Source organism: Micropterus dolomieu, linkage group LG18 (genome assembly GCF_021292245.1).
Source record: "Micropterus dolomieu isolate WLL.071019.BEF.003 ecotype Adirondacks linkage group LG18, ASM2129224v1, whole genome shotgun sequence".
Lineage (NCBI taxonomy): Eukaryota > Metazoa > Chordata > Actinopteri > Centrarchiformes > Centrarchidae > Micropterus > Micropterus dolomieu.
This window is the reverse complement of record NC_060167.1, coordinates 20,427,720-20,444,384: the sequence shown is the minus strand read 5'-3', so window position 1 is coordinate 20,444,384 and position 16,665 is coordinate 20,427,720. Positions and strand designations below refer to the sequence as shown.

Below are 16,665 nucleotides of genomic sequence, written 5' to 3'. Positions count from 1 at the left end.
AAAAATATAATCCGAGCAAATTCAATAGGGACCTCACACGGTCGTGCTCGGGCCCTAAAAAAAAATATAATCCGAGCAGATTCAATAGGGACCTCGCACGGTCGTGCTCGGGCCCTAATAATCCGAGCAGATTCAATAGGGACCTCGCACGGTCGTGCTCGGGCCCTAAAAAGTGGTGGGGACATGTCCCCAGTGTCCCCAGTGTAAATGACACCTTTGCTTAAAGTGCTCTTTTGGTGCCTCCTGGTAGGTGTCTGCTGCTTTAGGATACCCTTCATAATTCACCAAATGTAGTGGAACCTCTATACATAGAGGTGAGCCAAAGTTTCTAGCTGGTACTGCTCCACCTTCTGCACTATGATGATATTTTTGTGTCTTTTTAATGCAATCAAAAAAAGAATTTTGAGAGCATATTTATCGCCTTTTTTGTGTCACAAAAAGTTTTAAAGGTTCAGTGTGTAATATTTCTGAGAATCTATCGACAGAAATGCAATGTAAGTTCCATAACTATGTTTTCAGTGGTGCGTAAAGACCTTGCATAATAAACCATTATGTTTTTATTACCTTAGAATGAGCCATTTATATCAGGTCGTATTTCAGTGTGTGTGTTATGATGTAGAACAGAACATTCGTATTCATTTTTCTGTCATTAGAAGAACAGATATAAAGGACTGTCCGGCCTTAGTGGGGGTGTATGCTGCCTGATTGCTCAACATGGGTGGTTGGTACCATATTTACAAAATAAGCAGGATGGATCAAAACTGGTACAGAAAAAGAATTTTACCTGCAGGAAACAATCCAGAGAAATCTATGGGCGATGTAGGAATGAGATAACCAGGCCTTCCCCCTGCCATTTTTTGGAAAATGAACAGTCAAATTGTATACATCTGTTAATATCTTGCATGTACATTTTCTACAATACACGTTAGAAGAAGAAGAAGAAGTAGTAGTAATAATATACTGCAGGGGTTGTCAAATAAGTGTTGCATCGGAGCAATATTTTCCACCATTAAGGCCTTTTCACACGTGAAGCGATTTACGCGCCTCGTAGCCTAATTCATTTTCAATGAGAGGTGAGCGTGTAGGAAGGGAGGCACGGGCATTGCCACAGGCGTAGCGACAAGTGGGCGTGTTCCCGTGAAACTGTCGTGCTCGTCTCATGCACACGCCCGCCCCTGCCAAAGTTGAATTGACTTGAACTTTTTGTAGCCTACGTGACGCGCAGCACAAAAATAGATGGATGAGAGACTGATCTTTGCCGTCTGTGACTTCCCTGAAATAGGCTATATACACTCACCTAAAGGATTATTAGGAACACCATACTAATACTGTGTTTGACCCCCTTTCGCCTTCAGAACTGCCTTAATTCTACGTTGCATTGATTCAACATTTAGAAATGTTGGCCCATATTGATAGGATAGCATCTTGCAGTTGATGGAGATTTGTGGGATGCACATCCAGGGCACGAAGCTCCCGTTCCACCACATCCCAAAGATGCTCTATTGGGTTGAGATCTGGTGACTGTGGGGGCCATTTTAGTACAGTGAACTCATTGTCATGTTCAAGAAACCAATTTGAAATGATTCGAGCTTTGTGACATGGTGTATTATCCTGCTGGAAGTAGCCATCAGAGGATGGGTACATGGTGGCCAGAAAGGGATGGACATGGTCAGAAACAATGCTCAGGTAGGCCGTGGCATTTAAACGATGCCCAAGGGGCCTAAAGTGTGCCAAGAAAACATCCCCCACACCATTACACCACCACCAGCAGCCTGCACAGTGGTAACAAGGCATGATGGATCCATGTTCTCATTCTGTTTACGCCAAATTCTGACTCTACCATCTGAATGTCTCAACAGAAATCGAGACTCATCAGACCAGGCAACATTTTTCCAGTCTTCAACTGTCCAATTTTGGTGAGCTCTTGCAAAGCGTAGCCTCTTTTTCCTATTTGTAGTGGAGATGAGTGGTACCCGGTGGGGTCTTCTGCTGTTGTAGCCCATCCGCCTCAAGGTTGTGCGTGTTGTGGCTTCACAAATGCTTTGCTGCATACCTCGGTTGTAACGAGTGGTTATTTCAGTCAAAGTTGCTCTTCTATCAGCTTGAATCAGTCGGCCCATTCTCCTCTGACCTCTAGCATCAACAAGGCATTTTTGCCCACAGGACTGCCGCATACTGGATGTATTTCCCTTTTCACACCATTCTTTGTAAACCCTAGAAATGGTTGTGCGTGAAAATCCCAGTAACTGAGCAGATTGTGAAATACTCAGACCGGCCCGTCTGGCACCAACAACCATGCCACGCTCAAAATTGCTTAAATCACCTTTCTTTCCCATTCTGACATTCAGTTTGGAGTTCAGGAGATTGTCTTGACCAGGACCACACCCCTAAATGCATTGAAGCAACTGCCATGTGATTGGTTGATTAGATAATTGCATTAATGAGAAATTGAACAGGTGTTCCTAATAATCCTTTAGGTGAGTGTATATCTAGCTAGCGCCGTTTTTGTCAGATTGAAAAGATTGTCGTTTGTTGTACCTAAAACCTGACACAAGCAAAGTTTATTTTACTTCATCCATCACAGCTCGTACGCTGTATCCATTCAGCCTGGTGGACTAAATCCCCTTTTCAGTGGGCTAGCACGTGACCTGTTATGTTCACAGTAAATGTTGCTGTAGCCTACTCCATAAATGATTGACAAGTCACTCATTACTCCAAGATTTGTATCCCTTATCTTTGAGCTTTCTACCCCAAAACTGTGCTGCTGTCATTTTGCGAATGTAACCCATATATTTTTAATGTTTTTCAATAATCCCTCTATCTGACTTTGATATTGTGTATGTGGCACATTGTAACTGTGAAATACATCGTACCATAATTACTTTTTAGGTTATAGATTTCTTCTTTCCTTTAAAAGTGCTCCCTTTTTCTTTATAGTTTCGTTGTCCTACTTTTAAGTACTGTACCTGTAGGAACTGTTAAATATTTTATTGGCACCTGATTTATTAAAGGGACTATATGTAAGTTTTTCAATGAAATTAATAAAATTTTCATTGCCTTATTGTCAATGGGCTCAAAACTCACTCAGAAATGAAGCACACACCTGTTTTCTCCGTTGCTTGCATCAGCCACTATTCTGCTTTTAATGTGAGGTCTCTGGGTCGGATTCAGCCCTGTGCGTGATCCCGAGCCTCTCTCAGACTACAGCGACAACATGGTAGCTAACGACATGCAGTACACTAACACCATAAAACAACCGGCACACAGCAAAACACAGGCTCCACGTAAGGATACAAAACAACAATAAAGTTTTACGTGCTGAAGCCCATCAGACCAAACAGGTTCAGATAATGTTATCCGGTGCAAAGTTATATCGCTTTCCACATTAATTCACCAACTAAGGCGACCCGTGTTACTATCCTGTGTACCACTGTTGATTTAGCCTGCAAATTGTTTACTAACATTATCCTATAGTGTTGCAGCCAGGAGCAGCCAGCTAACGCAACAGTAGCTCGGACCTGCCGCTGTTTGCTTGTTCTGAAGGTACACAGGTTCTCCACCTCTCAGTCGCTGTAACTAACGTGACCCACATAATATTAAACACTGCAGCAAAATGGTCACACATCACAGAGGAAGAGCCATGCACTAGTTACAGTAAAGTTACTTACTGCAGTCTAACTGTCATAAAGTGTGACACAATCTCGTTATAATATTCAGTTCAGCTCACTACTCGTTTCATTATCATCCAATACATTTGTCAGTGCTGACATTGCTGACCTCCAGTTAAAGATACACAGATAGTAAAGATAGTTACTGAAAGCAGCAGGCGAGCTAATGATTCAGCTAAATGCAGTAAATGTACCGTGATCATGTAACAAGCATGGATTAGTTCAAACTGCAGCTGATAAAACTATTACTGTAACCTTGCAGTGGGAGTTTACCTGAGTTTCCAATATATTGTGTGAAGAAGTCTCCCTGCATGTCTATTGCCACTGTCAATGCCTTTTTTCCGGGAGGATTGTGCCGATATGCGGCTGGCTGCTCTGAATGAAAGGTACGGCGCCGGTGTTGATCTGCCTCTGAGACGGGAACATTGAAGTAACAGAGCCTGAAAATGTCTGGAGAAAAGCCACAGCCTGCATGCTGGTGTTTCTGCTTTTATTGCAGGATTTCTGTATGAAAGTGGTTGTGTTTCGGATTATGCTCGCTCATGAGTTCAAGCGAGCACGCATACAAGCACACACCTGGTTGCAATCTTAGAACTTCACCGGTAGTGGCCGCTAGAAACTCCCATATGCCCTTTTAAATGAAATTACAGCACTTGTCATGAACAGAAAAGGCAGTTCTGTGGAAGTATGGGGTAGATATATCAACCGTGCTGATCCAGGGCTGATACCACAGTGGACGACTGTAGTCTGGGTCACCTGGAACCAGAAAGGGAGCTGTGGACAAACTTGTGCGTTTTACTAACATTCTAATAAACAATTCACACAAAGCTGCAGCGTTTAATGTTTAACTTTTCTTCTCGAATCCGGTGCTGAGCACACTGAGCCTTGTGAGTGTCAGGTGCACTGATTTGATGACATGTAATACAGTGTGTCCCAGGTTTCGCAGTGGTGCAAAAGTTCACGTTGTGGTCTGAGTCAGAGTCTCCTAAAAATATTTCTTAATGGACCGTCTGAATTCAAAAGTGGACATTGAGGTGATGCTGAAGCACATATAAAACTTTCAGGTGTTTACGGAAAAAAAAGACAGTTGTCACTGTGACTTTTTCAAAATAAAAATGTGTTAATTATTTGTGGATGTTTTGCTAAAAGCATATACATCAATGAAGCTGCGACATGTAATTTTCATTAAACATTTACTAATGTTTAGTAAAACATTGCAAATTTCTGTGATAAACACTTAATACTATTTCTCCTCCCCCAGCCTATGGCAATGCTCACCCCTCCCCCTCACACACCCCTAACACACCAAGAAATGTGTATAATGAGTAGACAAAAGCTGAAGCAAGGTTAATTATTGTGAAGGTCTTAAACAGTCATAATGGCTATATGGTTGGTGTAGAGGCTTCAGCTCCTTCCAGGAATCTATTTTAAATTAACTAATCAAGGGCAAATAATAGAACAGAATGTGTTTGTGTGTGTGTTGGGGGGACATTCATGGTCCCCAGAGGATAATAATGTTCCCCTTGTGCCACCGTTAGGCAAAAAATTCATTGTGACGGGTGACCATATTCTAGGAAAACTAATGATATTCCCATCAGCCTCCGCTGGACAGTGTGTTTAGTGCTAATTACACAGGGTTTTAGAAATACAAAGGTCCAAAAACTTAGTTTGCTTAGGCTGTTCGGATGCATAAATTGGAACAATACCTTTAAAACCATGTCAGTGGGAAGCAGTGTCAAGTAGCAGCCTAATACATGAGAATCAGGTTAAAATGTTGCAATGAATGATCCACACTACAGAAGAGGCTAAAATGATATCAAAACTTCTGAAAATGAATCCTTACAATGTTTGTTCAAGTAAAGGGGAATTCACACTACAGACACCATCTACTTTTCTTCTGTCTCTCTCACACTCTGTAGTCACTGCCTGTCCTGTTCTTCTGTGACGCCTTACTCGTCTCTTCAGCCAAAGAGTATTAAAAATAACTTACTATTATTATATACTATTATTATAATAACTAATTACATACACCTTCTCGATTTTATCTTTCTGTTTGAGTTTGCCTCATTTTAGATTTGATAACAGAAATGTGTCTTAAACAGTACATAAACATGATTATGCCAGGTGTTAGTGTTGTTAAATTGAGGCTTTAGGTTCCACTGTATCAAAGAATACATCTCAGTGATATTTACATTGTTTGAAGTGGATCAGGTCTGTTTTTTGTGTTAAACAGAACAGGGACATAATTCAGCTCTTCCTCTCTCATCTCCATTACCTTCTCTTTCTTTTTCTCTCTTGTCCCATATATATTTCTAACCCAAAGCCGAGCTTTGACTGACGGAGTCTGTTTATTTTCGTCTGTCCCAGTGAAGAAAGTAAACACAGGGTCAACTGATGTTTATATGTAAATCTTGAAATGAAAATAGAAAAATTCATGGGGGTATCATTTTAACATGGATTTAAACCCTTTACACAAACTGAATTAAAAGAAAAGCATTTCAACTTTCATTGAAAGTTTATACATCTGCCATTGGATGGATGTAATTAATGTTAGCTGACTAGCAAGCTAGTTAATTCACTCAAGAGAAACTGACTTGCCAGCATCATGATGAATGGTCACTGTTTAACTAGACCAACCACACAGGCGCAATCCATCAGATGATGTCTGGTTATGAGCAGCGCTGACCTATAAGTGATCAAGGTAAAATTCTCTAGTTACCTTTAATCACACTGTGCATGGATTCAGATGTCTGTCGGGTTTCCTCAAGTTGTTAACATAATCAAAGAACCACAGTGTTGATTAAAGATTTTGTAGTAAGGACAGGATTATCCACTTAAGCACACACACACACACACACACACACACACACACACACACACATAAACACACAGACAGTACACATAAGCAATGATGCTAATTCAATGCAAGTCAGTAATCTTGGCATAGTACAATATCTTTGCAGTAAATTTATTTTTAGGCAGTTATTTCACAATCTTTATTATGTACACCTCTGAGGACCTCTGTGACCTTAATGGTGTGTACTGCCATGCTGACACGCTAAACTAAGATGGTGAACATGTAAAATACCTGTTTAACATCAGCATGGTGGCATTGTTATTGTGAGCATGTTAGCATACTGACATCAGCATTTAGCACAGCCTTGCAGAGCATTTACAGAGCAGAATTAATGTGGTTTGTTGTAACAAAGCTTAAACACACACTTTTGCCTTGTAATCCAGGTGTATCACACAACAGTGTGTCTTGTGTAACAGACAAATTCACTGCGATGTGGTATTAATTGAATTCTGTTAATGCATAGAGGATCCTAAAATACAGTATAGACATAAATGTCAGAATGTGCTGCACCTGAATGAAGACTCCATTATGTGCAGACCAACTACAAGTGAAGTCAATAATCACAACTTTATCAAATATCACGCATGGTGCAAAGCTTCGCCTTGTGAAGTTCAACTCATTTGAGCAGCATTACTGCTTGGGGCTTATGACTGTAATGATATTTTGTTGCACTATAGCAATACAACAGTTCATTTATTTTCATGAAGGTCAAAAACACTTTCTCATGCAGTTTGCAGTGGGTTTTGACTCAAAATGTATGCATATAGAGGAGTGAGTATTGGGGGGATCAGAAGCAAGAGACGGAGGAGTGGGTTTCCCTGTGTGGCTAATTAAAGCTGAGAGCTGTGCCCTTCTCCACCCGACAGTGTCTTTTCCTCCCTCTGCCAGGGGGGAGAGACAGGATGCCTCTGTCCATTTCAATAATGCATAAGTGAAATTTGCTCCAATAAACAAAGCCAAGATATGTGTATATAAATAAACTAAGATGTACCAGCCTTCTTTGTCATTCAGTATCTGTTTACCTCTTTCTCTATTTCCATATGTGTTTTTGAAGGAATTAGACTGTGGGAAGAATGTGGGAAGAGCCAAAGTCATTTTTAAGATACCATCTCAAGAAAATTGCATGCAGCGCTACAAGCCTGATATAATAGCAGGAATATAATACTGTCACGGCGACCTAGAGACTTTGGACTGCAACTACTAGAGTAATCCAGTGATGATGGTTTTAGGACTATAAACTGTCATGTTCCATATTTGTTCACGTAGCATCAGTCCACATCATAGCATGATGAATGCTGGAGCTTTGCGCAGACAAAGTGGCATTTTTCTCACAGGTCTCTTTCTCAGCTACGCCCATTTGATATTTTGGTGACTCTGTAGAACTGAATACACCTCAGTGGGAGGAGAGGCGCAGCAGGGAGTGCATGTCAGTAGCAATTAAACCTGGTCAAAAGCACGTGGCAGAGAGCGTGTTTGGGCTTTTTCCACATCAAATTATGCACATATAAAACACTTGAAATGCTTGGAACCCGCAGATCCAACAAAGAAAAGAAAAGAAACAACATTGATCAAAAATACAGGTGCCAGTTGTGTGAGAGCTGTCAGGATGTGTCTTGGCACACAGAGGGATCACATCTTCTGCAGAGGTCAGGGATTGTTGGATAAATTTAGACCTACCTCTCTGAGTCTTAGGCTGTATGTATTGTTTTATAAGTTGTGTACATCCATGAAAAAAAAATCCTTTTTTTCTTGCTAAACTGTAAATTCACGTATATCCGAGAACAGCTAAATTTTGCAGAGATTTGTTGTCTCGCATGCCTAAAAAAAACCTGGAGCTCTCACACAACATTGTCTGTTGAGTTGGTTGTGTGTGTCCTGTGTGTTTGTTGACTCATGAGCCATTTAGGTGAAGCTGTGACAAAGACTAAACTTGGACTTTCCCCCCAGGGATCCTCCCCTAATGGCATCCACTGTCTTCCTTAATATAAACACAGGGGAGCCAAATGCCTAGCTGGTGCTGTTAAACAAGTCTTACAATATGTGTGTGTGTGTGCGCGCGTGTGTGTGTGCGTGTGTGCGTGTGTGCGTGTGTGCGTGTGTGCGTGTGTGCGTGTGCGTGTGTGCGTGTGTGTGTGTGTGTGCGTGCGTGACTAGAAAGCTGACAGACAACCTACAGCACAAAAAGGTCGTAGTATCACTCCCCATCTGTTATTCTTTACATTTGCTAAACATCCCTTTCGTATCCAGGAACTTCCCTTTCAAACCCCCCCCCACCACCATTTTTAGAGGAGAAACATTGATGTGACAATGAAGTGGGAAGGGGAAATAGAGCAGGAGAATGTGTATCTAAGATGATGATTATGTGGCACTCTATAGTATTTAAATCTCTCTGTGTGGAGAGAGACATATATAGAGTGCAACGGCATGATTGAGAGCTCTTTCACCAAAATCAAGGCTCGACAAACATGATTAATGTGCTTGCAATAACTGACGTTCAAAATGCAGGTTTGTGCGTGTGGGAGTCTGTGTGCGTGTATGAGTGAGTGCACGTGCCACATTATTTCATGGAAATCTTGTAATTGATTGTTTCACTCTTTGAGACATACATACCATTGTGAATGAGAAACTTCTTGCACTGCTGGAGAACATCTGTCCGCATTTTGGCAGGTCCGAAACCTGGCAAGAAAACAATGTTTGGCAGGAAAATGTTTTTGCGAAATTCAAGAAAAGAATGTGCAACATGGAGGGAGGAGGGCGGGGCAAGACATCTGTAGAGAAAAATATTATGTGCATCTGTCTTGTTGTCTCTCTCTATGTCTTACTTTGACCCCCACAGAGTTTCTGAGATTTTGAATCTTTGTTTGCTTTAATGCAGCTATTCACTGCATCCCAGCGCAGATGTTGTAATGTGCACCGTAAAAAATGTGTCATGTCACCGGTTTTTTAAATGTAATAATAATAATAAATATTTTAAAATAGTGAAAAATGTCTGTTTTCAGTTTGCCAGAGGCCAAAGTGATCACATTTTTTTTCACAGTCTTCACATTATTATTCACATAAGACATGTTTGAGAAGCTGGAACTAGAAAAAAATTCTTATTTTCTTTTTAATAAAAAGACTCAAAATGATGCATCAAGAATCAAAATTGTTGCCAGTTTTAGCAATTAATCTTTTGCACCTTCACTGCTGTTGGTTCATGTAGGGACAAAGAAATGGATTTGTCACATTTTCAGGACATGCAAACTCCATTCTAGTAAACCTCAAAGCAGGAACAATAACAACATTAAACAATGTTGTTGTCATTTTGTTGTCTCTGCTGAAATTGAATTCAAGTCCCACCCATGAAAAGGATGATCCTTCCTGGCCTGATTGACTGGAAACTGATGTATCAAATGGTAAGATTAGACTATCTACCAGTGAGTGGGCGTATGGGTAAAAAAAAAATGAAAGTGAGGGAGCCAGTGCAGACAAACACTGATTTGCTTGTGTATGTTCCCCAGAGGACATGATAGAGGAAATGATGCTCTGAGCCAACGGCGCCATCGCTGTGGACAGGAAGATCTGACACAAGGCTAAAAAAACCTGAGGTTGTCTGTTTGGTCTTCATTGCAGTTTTATGGTCCATCAAAGTATGAAGGACAGATGTTTACATATTACAAACCTGAATATTTATTCCTCGACATATGATGCTCAACAACAACTGATTACAAATATGGCTGAAATAATCTGTCAATAATGTGATGTTTTAATAACAGACCAGCCTGACCTGTAGAGCTAATCATCCCGGCAGCAAGGTAGAAATAATAGTAAACAGTTCTTGTGAATACATTCAAAATAAATATAAGTGACCAAACAGAACTTAATTACCAGTTTTGTCATTCTTTAGTTTTCACAGAGATCCCGACTCTAAATTCTGTCTGAATGTTGTTATATTATTATTATTATTATTATTATTATTATTATTATTATTATTATTATTATTATTATAATCATCATAATTTATTTAGAGGTAGGCTATTCATAGTCATGTAGCTACTGATGTCAGCAATATCTGTTTTATTTATATACTTAGGCTTAATAACACGCCATGTCATGCACTCCAGGAAAATTCTGCCGTTAGTGAAACGTTTGTCTATCCACATATACAAGCCGTGGATCCAATATCAGATTAGATTAGTTTTGACCGGAAGAATCAGTATGTTATTGCGTCTGTCCTGACTTTAGAGAAGTGGACTGTTAACTTGAGTGTGCATAGAATCATGATGTTTCACTGCCCTCGAGTGGCCAAAGTAGGGAACTACAACGCTACCTTAAATTAATGGTTAATGGGGTTGAGATCGTCGTTCACAATATCAATATATAGGCCTACAACTCGTTATTTTTGTGAATGTGACAAACAACAACAACAACAGCACCACCAGTGGGCCTAATAAGTATCATATTTTTTCTTAGTTGTACTATCGTGAAATGCTGGTGCATCCAAAATAAGCAGGAGTGGTCTCCACAGGGTTTAAATTGGTTTAAATTATAATCTCGTTAATTGATCAATGAACAAAATTAATTCAACAAAGAAGAGGTGTGTTCAATTTACCGCATTCACCGCATTTATTTCATGGTCCATCTTCACAAAACTCAGTAGGCTATAGGCTTCAGTGCGCAGAACTGTATGACATTGCTTGCTTACTTTGAAATACTCTTTTACATTTATCGGTTTGTTCGCAGGCCATTTTGTACCATCCAGGGGCAGTATTGTTTTATTTTGAATCCTCCGTCTCTGCCCTGAATATTTCAGTGTTCTCACAGGAACAAACAGGTAGCCGGGTAAGAGGGAGGTGGTGCTATTGCGCTCAAGGCGCTAACCCTACGCAAACTACAGCAGAACTGCGTGCAGCCTCTCCGGCCGGTTGGTATGGATAAATGTCGAGGGAGAAGAGAGCGCCCGCTGATCTTTTCGACTTTAACACGTCTGCAGTATCTTTAATGATGCTCTGTTGGAGACTCTGAGGTGTGTGCGCGCTGCGACGCATCAGTTTTGGAGTCGCCAGCAGTGCGCTGCATCTTGACACAAGACAAACGATCTGGAGGACTGGTCGCAGCGTTTTCTCAAAGTTTGCCCTTTGCGCATGCATTTTAACAGTTTGGATTCTTCTTTTGAAGTGCATTAGCATCGGATTACATTTTTTGTTTTTTGTTTTGTGCGTTTCTCTAAAATGGGGAAAAGCGTGCGTATCGGGCAGTAATGTTTTCGCTCCGTGGAAGTTTAGCCCCGCGCAAGCTCTCTTAAACTCTCATCGTTGTATTTTAATTATTATCCTTGAACTGAACACTGCAAGAGGTTCTAAACGACAATAGGAAATGGCCAGCGAGCGGAAACCACGACTTTGTATCATGACAAAAGCGGAGAACGGGTATGGATTTCACTTGCATGGCGAGAAAGGGAAGAGCGGACAATTCATCCGCAAAGTGGAGCCTGACTCTCCTGCAGAAGCGTCGGGGTTGCGCGCCGGGGACCGTGTAGTGGCAGTGAATGGGATTAACGTGGAGAAGGAGACACACCACCAGGCAAGTAGATGTGCATATTTGTACTTTTACCTTCTGTTACAGCACGAGCGTTAGTTGCCTGTGCGGTGGTTGGCCTATATCAACAGGTCACACTGGCTGGTGCGTGCAGCCTGACACGGTGGCATGGGACGGTTTCAATAACAACAGGCCAGCCAGGCACCCACACCACGCTCCTCCTGGCGTGATAAAAAAACAACAACTGTGCACTAACTTTTTAACATTGGTCTTTTTAGCCCGGACAGTTTGCCCACATAAAACCAGGTGTAACTTTGATTACAAACCTGTCTCTCCCATAGTAACACTTTCCAATCACATGAGCCATTTCATGTGACTAACCTGCACAGTCTCTTTGTTGGGATAGAAGGTATGGTATATGACATGGCATATATTATATATACATATATTATACAGTAGGTATAATGTTTTGATGATTTTGCAATCTTGTATGCACTGACAAAGGACATCAGGTAAGCTGAGACGACTGTTCGGCTCCAGATTATTCCAGGCATTATCTTCTCTCTTTGGGAAAATCAGCAAGTCACTGTTTACTTGTTAAATCCTGTAAATACCTAGAAACGTTTAAATATAAATCCGTCACTGCACATTACACCATCGGCCACCTCTGTTTGTATGTGGTCTTGGCTTGCTCAGATTTTACCAAGCTCACAGACACAGCAATGACATCTGCGCGTATTAGGTTTCTCTGTAACCTTGCAGCAGTGGAGATATAAAAAAAACAAACCCATCGATTTTTATTGTGTTTGAAGCTCTTCTGCTGAGGTTTAGTCCTGGTTTCTTTTATAAAGCTGCCCTGGTGCTTTAGTTTTGGTCAACACAAAGGATGATGGGGCATCATGGTCCTGCTCAGTTGCTTGTGTTGTCAGAGAATGATGTTTGCCTACATCTCAACTGTTACAGACTGCTTCTGACAAAACCTCTGTGAAGGATTGATTCAGAGCAGGGCTCTTCTTGTCTGAATCATATTTTGGGGTTGCAAGTAACAATAATTTTCTTTCCTAATCTTCCTCAATTAATTGATGAAAAACAGTGAAAAATGCCATTACAGTTTCCTAGAGTCCATCATTTCAGCAAATGGTTTGCTCTCTGTCAGAACCAAAGATATTCAGTTTTCTGTGGTGTTAAGACAAGGAGAAGCAACAAATTCCCACATTTGAGAGGGTGGATTCATCCAATGTTTGTTATTTTTGCTTGAATGGCTTAAATGATGAATTGCCATTTTACAGGACATACAGACTGACATTTTGGTTGGACATTGGAGTTTGTATATTTCTATCACCACTCTTACAGGCACGTGTCGAAGAAAAGTGTGAATATTTTGAATACTTTGTAAAAATGTTCTAGCGCTGACTGCTGCTTCTAGAGAGACTGGTTAACCAAATAACAATCTCTTTGTTGTGATTTGACTATGTATTATTCACACAGTTATTGCTCACCGACACCTACAGTATGTTCTTTCTTTGTTTTTGACCAGTAAATTACAACCGTGCCGTACCGTTCCATCCCTCAGGTGGTACAGCGGATCAAAGCTGTGGACAATGAGACCAGGTTGCTGGTGGTGGACAACGAGACGCATGAAAGCCTGCGCAGCCTGCGCCTCACAGCCACAGAGGAGATGGCCGTCCTCGGGGCTGCACCTCCTTCGTCCTCCTCTCCCCCAGCCTCCCCCTCTTCTCCCCCATCCTCGGTCCCACCCTCCCCCAGCAAGAAGCGAGAGAACGGCTCCGTGTCCAAGCGACCGGTCACACCGAGTAGCCAGGTGCAGAAGCCCACCAGGAGGTCCCCATCAAAGGCTGCGAAGAAGGTAAGCAGTTCCTCCACCACACGTGGGATTAAAGAGTAACAACAACGACTTTGTTGACATCATGATCACCATCTTTGTTTGCTTTCTACTTACTGCAAGGACTTTTCATTTTCTGCAATGCTGTTCTTGGTTCATAAAAATATGGACTTAATGGTATGTGATTTCTAAGGGGGGTTTCTATTGGTGGATCTACAGGGAGTAATGTTCTATTACTATGTGAGGTTCTCCTGTCTTGCTCAAATGTATCTCATTATTCTGTCGACTTGGTAAAGCTCCTATGCCTCCTGGCTGGTATGAAGTGAAACTGAGGTTCGCTTTCAGGCTCATGAAAGCTGGCCTCGTACTAATATCTGTCAGACTAGAATTTGGACTACACTGCACTGAACTGCAGAACTTACTTAGGGCCGCAGCTAACACTTATTTTATTGTGGATATTTGTGTTTGGTTTGGTAACATTTAGTCTGGATAAAGTGTCTGAAAAATATGAAATTTCAGTCCATTGCAATTTCCCAAAATCCATGTTGACATTTTAAAATAGCTGTTTTGTCCAAAAACACTCCAAAACCTCAAGCAAATATTCACGTTAAAAATGCTGGAACCTGTGAATTTCTTTACTTCCAAAAAATAAAGCTTTATGTTTTCTTGAGTTAGATGACAAGATGAATACCAGCATCATGTGTGCACAGTAAATACAAAGCAAACACCAGCAGCTGGTTAGCTTAGCTTAGCATAAAGACTGGAAAAGGTAAACAACTAGCCTAGCTCTGTCTGATAAGAAACAAATCAATAAATTGAACTGTAAAAAAGATAAGTTGTGATTTTAGTATATATGAATGGTTTCTGTCCAGCGCATAACCCTCACAAAAAACACTTCATGTCATTTTTAAACTTTGTTTTTTGTACAGAATAAACAAAATAAGATATAATATGTTAAAGGTACTGGTAGGTAGATTTTTTAAAAGTTTTGGACAGAGCCAGTCTTACTGTTTCCCCTTGTTTCCAGTGTTTAAGCTAAACTAAGCTAACTGTCTGCTGGCAGTAATTTCATATTTGGTGTACAGACAAGGGAGGAGAATCAAAGAACAAGTGTATTTCCCAAAATGTCAGACTATTCAGTCAATGAGTTTGTTTTTTTATCAGTGTAAACAAGCTGATTAGGCCTCACCAACACCCCTCCTTAGTAGACTAAATAATAACCGGCTTTAACCTAAAAACTCAAGTTATCTCCGACACTCCAAGTATTCTTAGAGATTTGTTAAAAATACTAAATTAGCTAACAGATTGCAGGTAGTGAGTCAACTCTTTGAACAGATTCTCTTCAGCTCAGACACGCTTTCACCCCAGACTTGTTTTCTTGCTGTTTTGCCAGTTTCAGATTACATTTGTAGATGCCGTGCAAGTTTCCCATCCCGTTCTGCAGCCTTCCAAGCATGTGTGGTGAATGTCTATCTATTAAATGCGTGTGTGTCCTGAGGGCAGAACATGGCTAGCTGAAAGCATTCCAGATGTTTTGTTAGAGGTCAAAGAGAGTAAGAGAGGTCTGTCGGTGGACTCTGCTGAACAGGAAATCCACAGAAATCATAAAAAAAATAGATGAATAAAGACAGCTGGGTGGAAGATTTTCTGAATACCTTTGAATTAGAGATATTGAATCCATTGGGAAATGATACTCCAGAGGGAATGTTTTTTTCACTCAAATCTCATCTTCCTGTGCTTATTTACACATACTCATTGTCACAGTTGGTTGCATAATGCTCGAGATAGTCATTTGATACATTTTTGGTTTTATTTTTTCACTTCACTGTTTGATTATTCCATGTTGACATGGAAAACAGGATGTGTTTCCGTCCGCTCTGTCTCTCCTGAAAGATGTGATCGACTTTGGTTTCATATGGTCCCTATGAGCAAGACAAGGACGCTCAACTTCTGCTTTCTGCATTTGCACAAAATCTGTTTTCACTTAGGTTTTTCCTGCCAATATGTGAGCGGCACTCAGGCACTATTTCTACGAGCAGTGACGGGGCCAATCAGTTAAATCTCAAATGTGTGTGTGTGTATGTCTTTGTTCATTTCTGGCTTTGGTGACCTGTATGGAGAAATCCCAGCGCTTGGCCCAGCAAAGGCCCAGGAAATGCTTAGAGGTCTCTCGTTTCTCTATTTCTCTCAGGCTTTAATGACTCTAATGAAAGAATGGAAAGAAGGTTTAGCAGGATGAGCCAAATGGCATTAGCAATGCAAAACGAAAAGCAGGACTAACAATAAGCTACCTTCTGTTTGAGCTGTAGCATCGAAACCTTCCTCTGTCACTCGATTGGTACCTTGTTAGTCTTGAAAAAACTGGATATCTCTGTTCATCTCAAAGGAAGCTGTTCTACCACAGATATGCAGGGTCAGTATTGACACTGCACGGTGAAACAGCATGTTATGTCTCGTGTGTAGTAGTCATTTGTCCATGTGTCTGGCGAGGAGCTTTGACAGTCAGTGCAGTGTAATTACCACAACAAACGCAGAGGGGAAAATCAGCAATGAAACCATTAACCACAAGTGAACAGTCGTTGCTAAAAAAGAACAATAGATTCATTACTTCTACTAATTCTATGTCTTGGTGTCTGTCTGTCTTTAACAGATGTAGAAGTTGACTCAGTTTGCTGTGACATGTTTTTTTTTTGTTGAATGAGGGAGAGATGGTGAGACAGAGAGCAAGCAGCATTTTAGAGTGAGAGAACCCAAGGCTGAGAGCAGCCAACAACAGCCTT

At 40.9% G+C, this 16,665-nt stretch overlaps 1 protein-coding gene across 1 annotated transcript; it reads left to right on the top strand.

Annotated features, from left to right (window-relative positions):
* The first annotated feature begins 11,367 nt into the window (after positions 1-11,367).
* LOC123986866 (Na(+)/H(+) exchange regulatory cofactor NHE-RF2-like) lies at positions 11,368-13,948 on the top strand. Its single transcript, XM_046075281.1, has 2 exons — positions 11,368-12,087; positions 13,616-13,948. Exons 1-2 carry the CDS (start codon positions 11,881-11,883, stop codon positions 13,946-13,948), a joined length of 540 nt encoding a protein of 179 aa, XP_045931237.1. The 5' UTR covers positions 11,368-11,880.
* Positions 13,949-16,665: the final 2,717 nt, after the last annotated feature.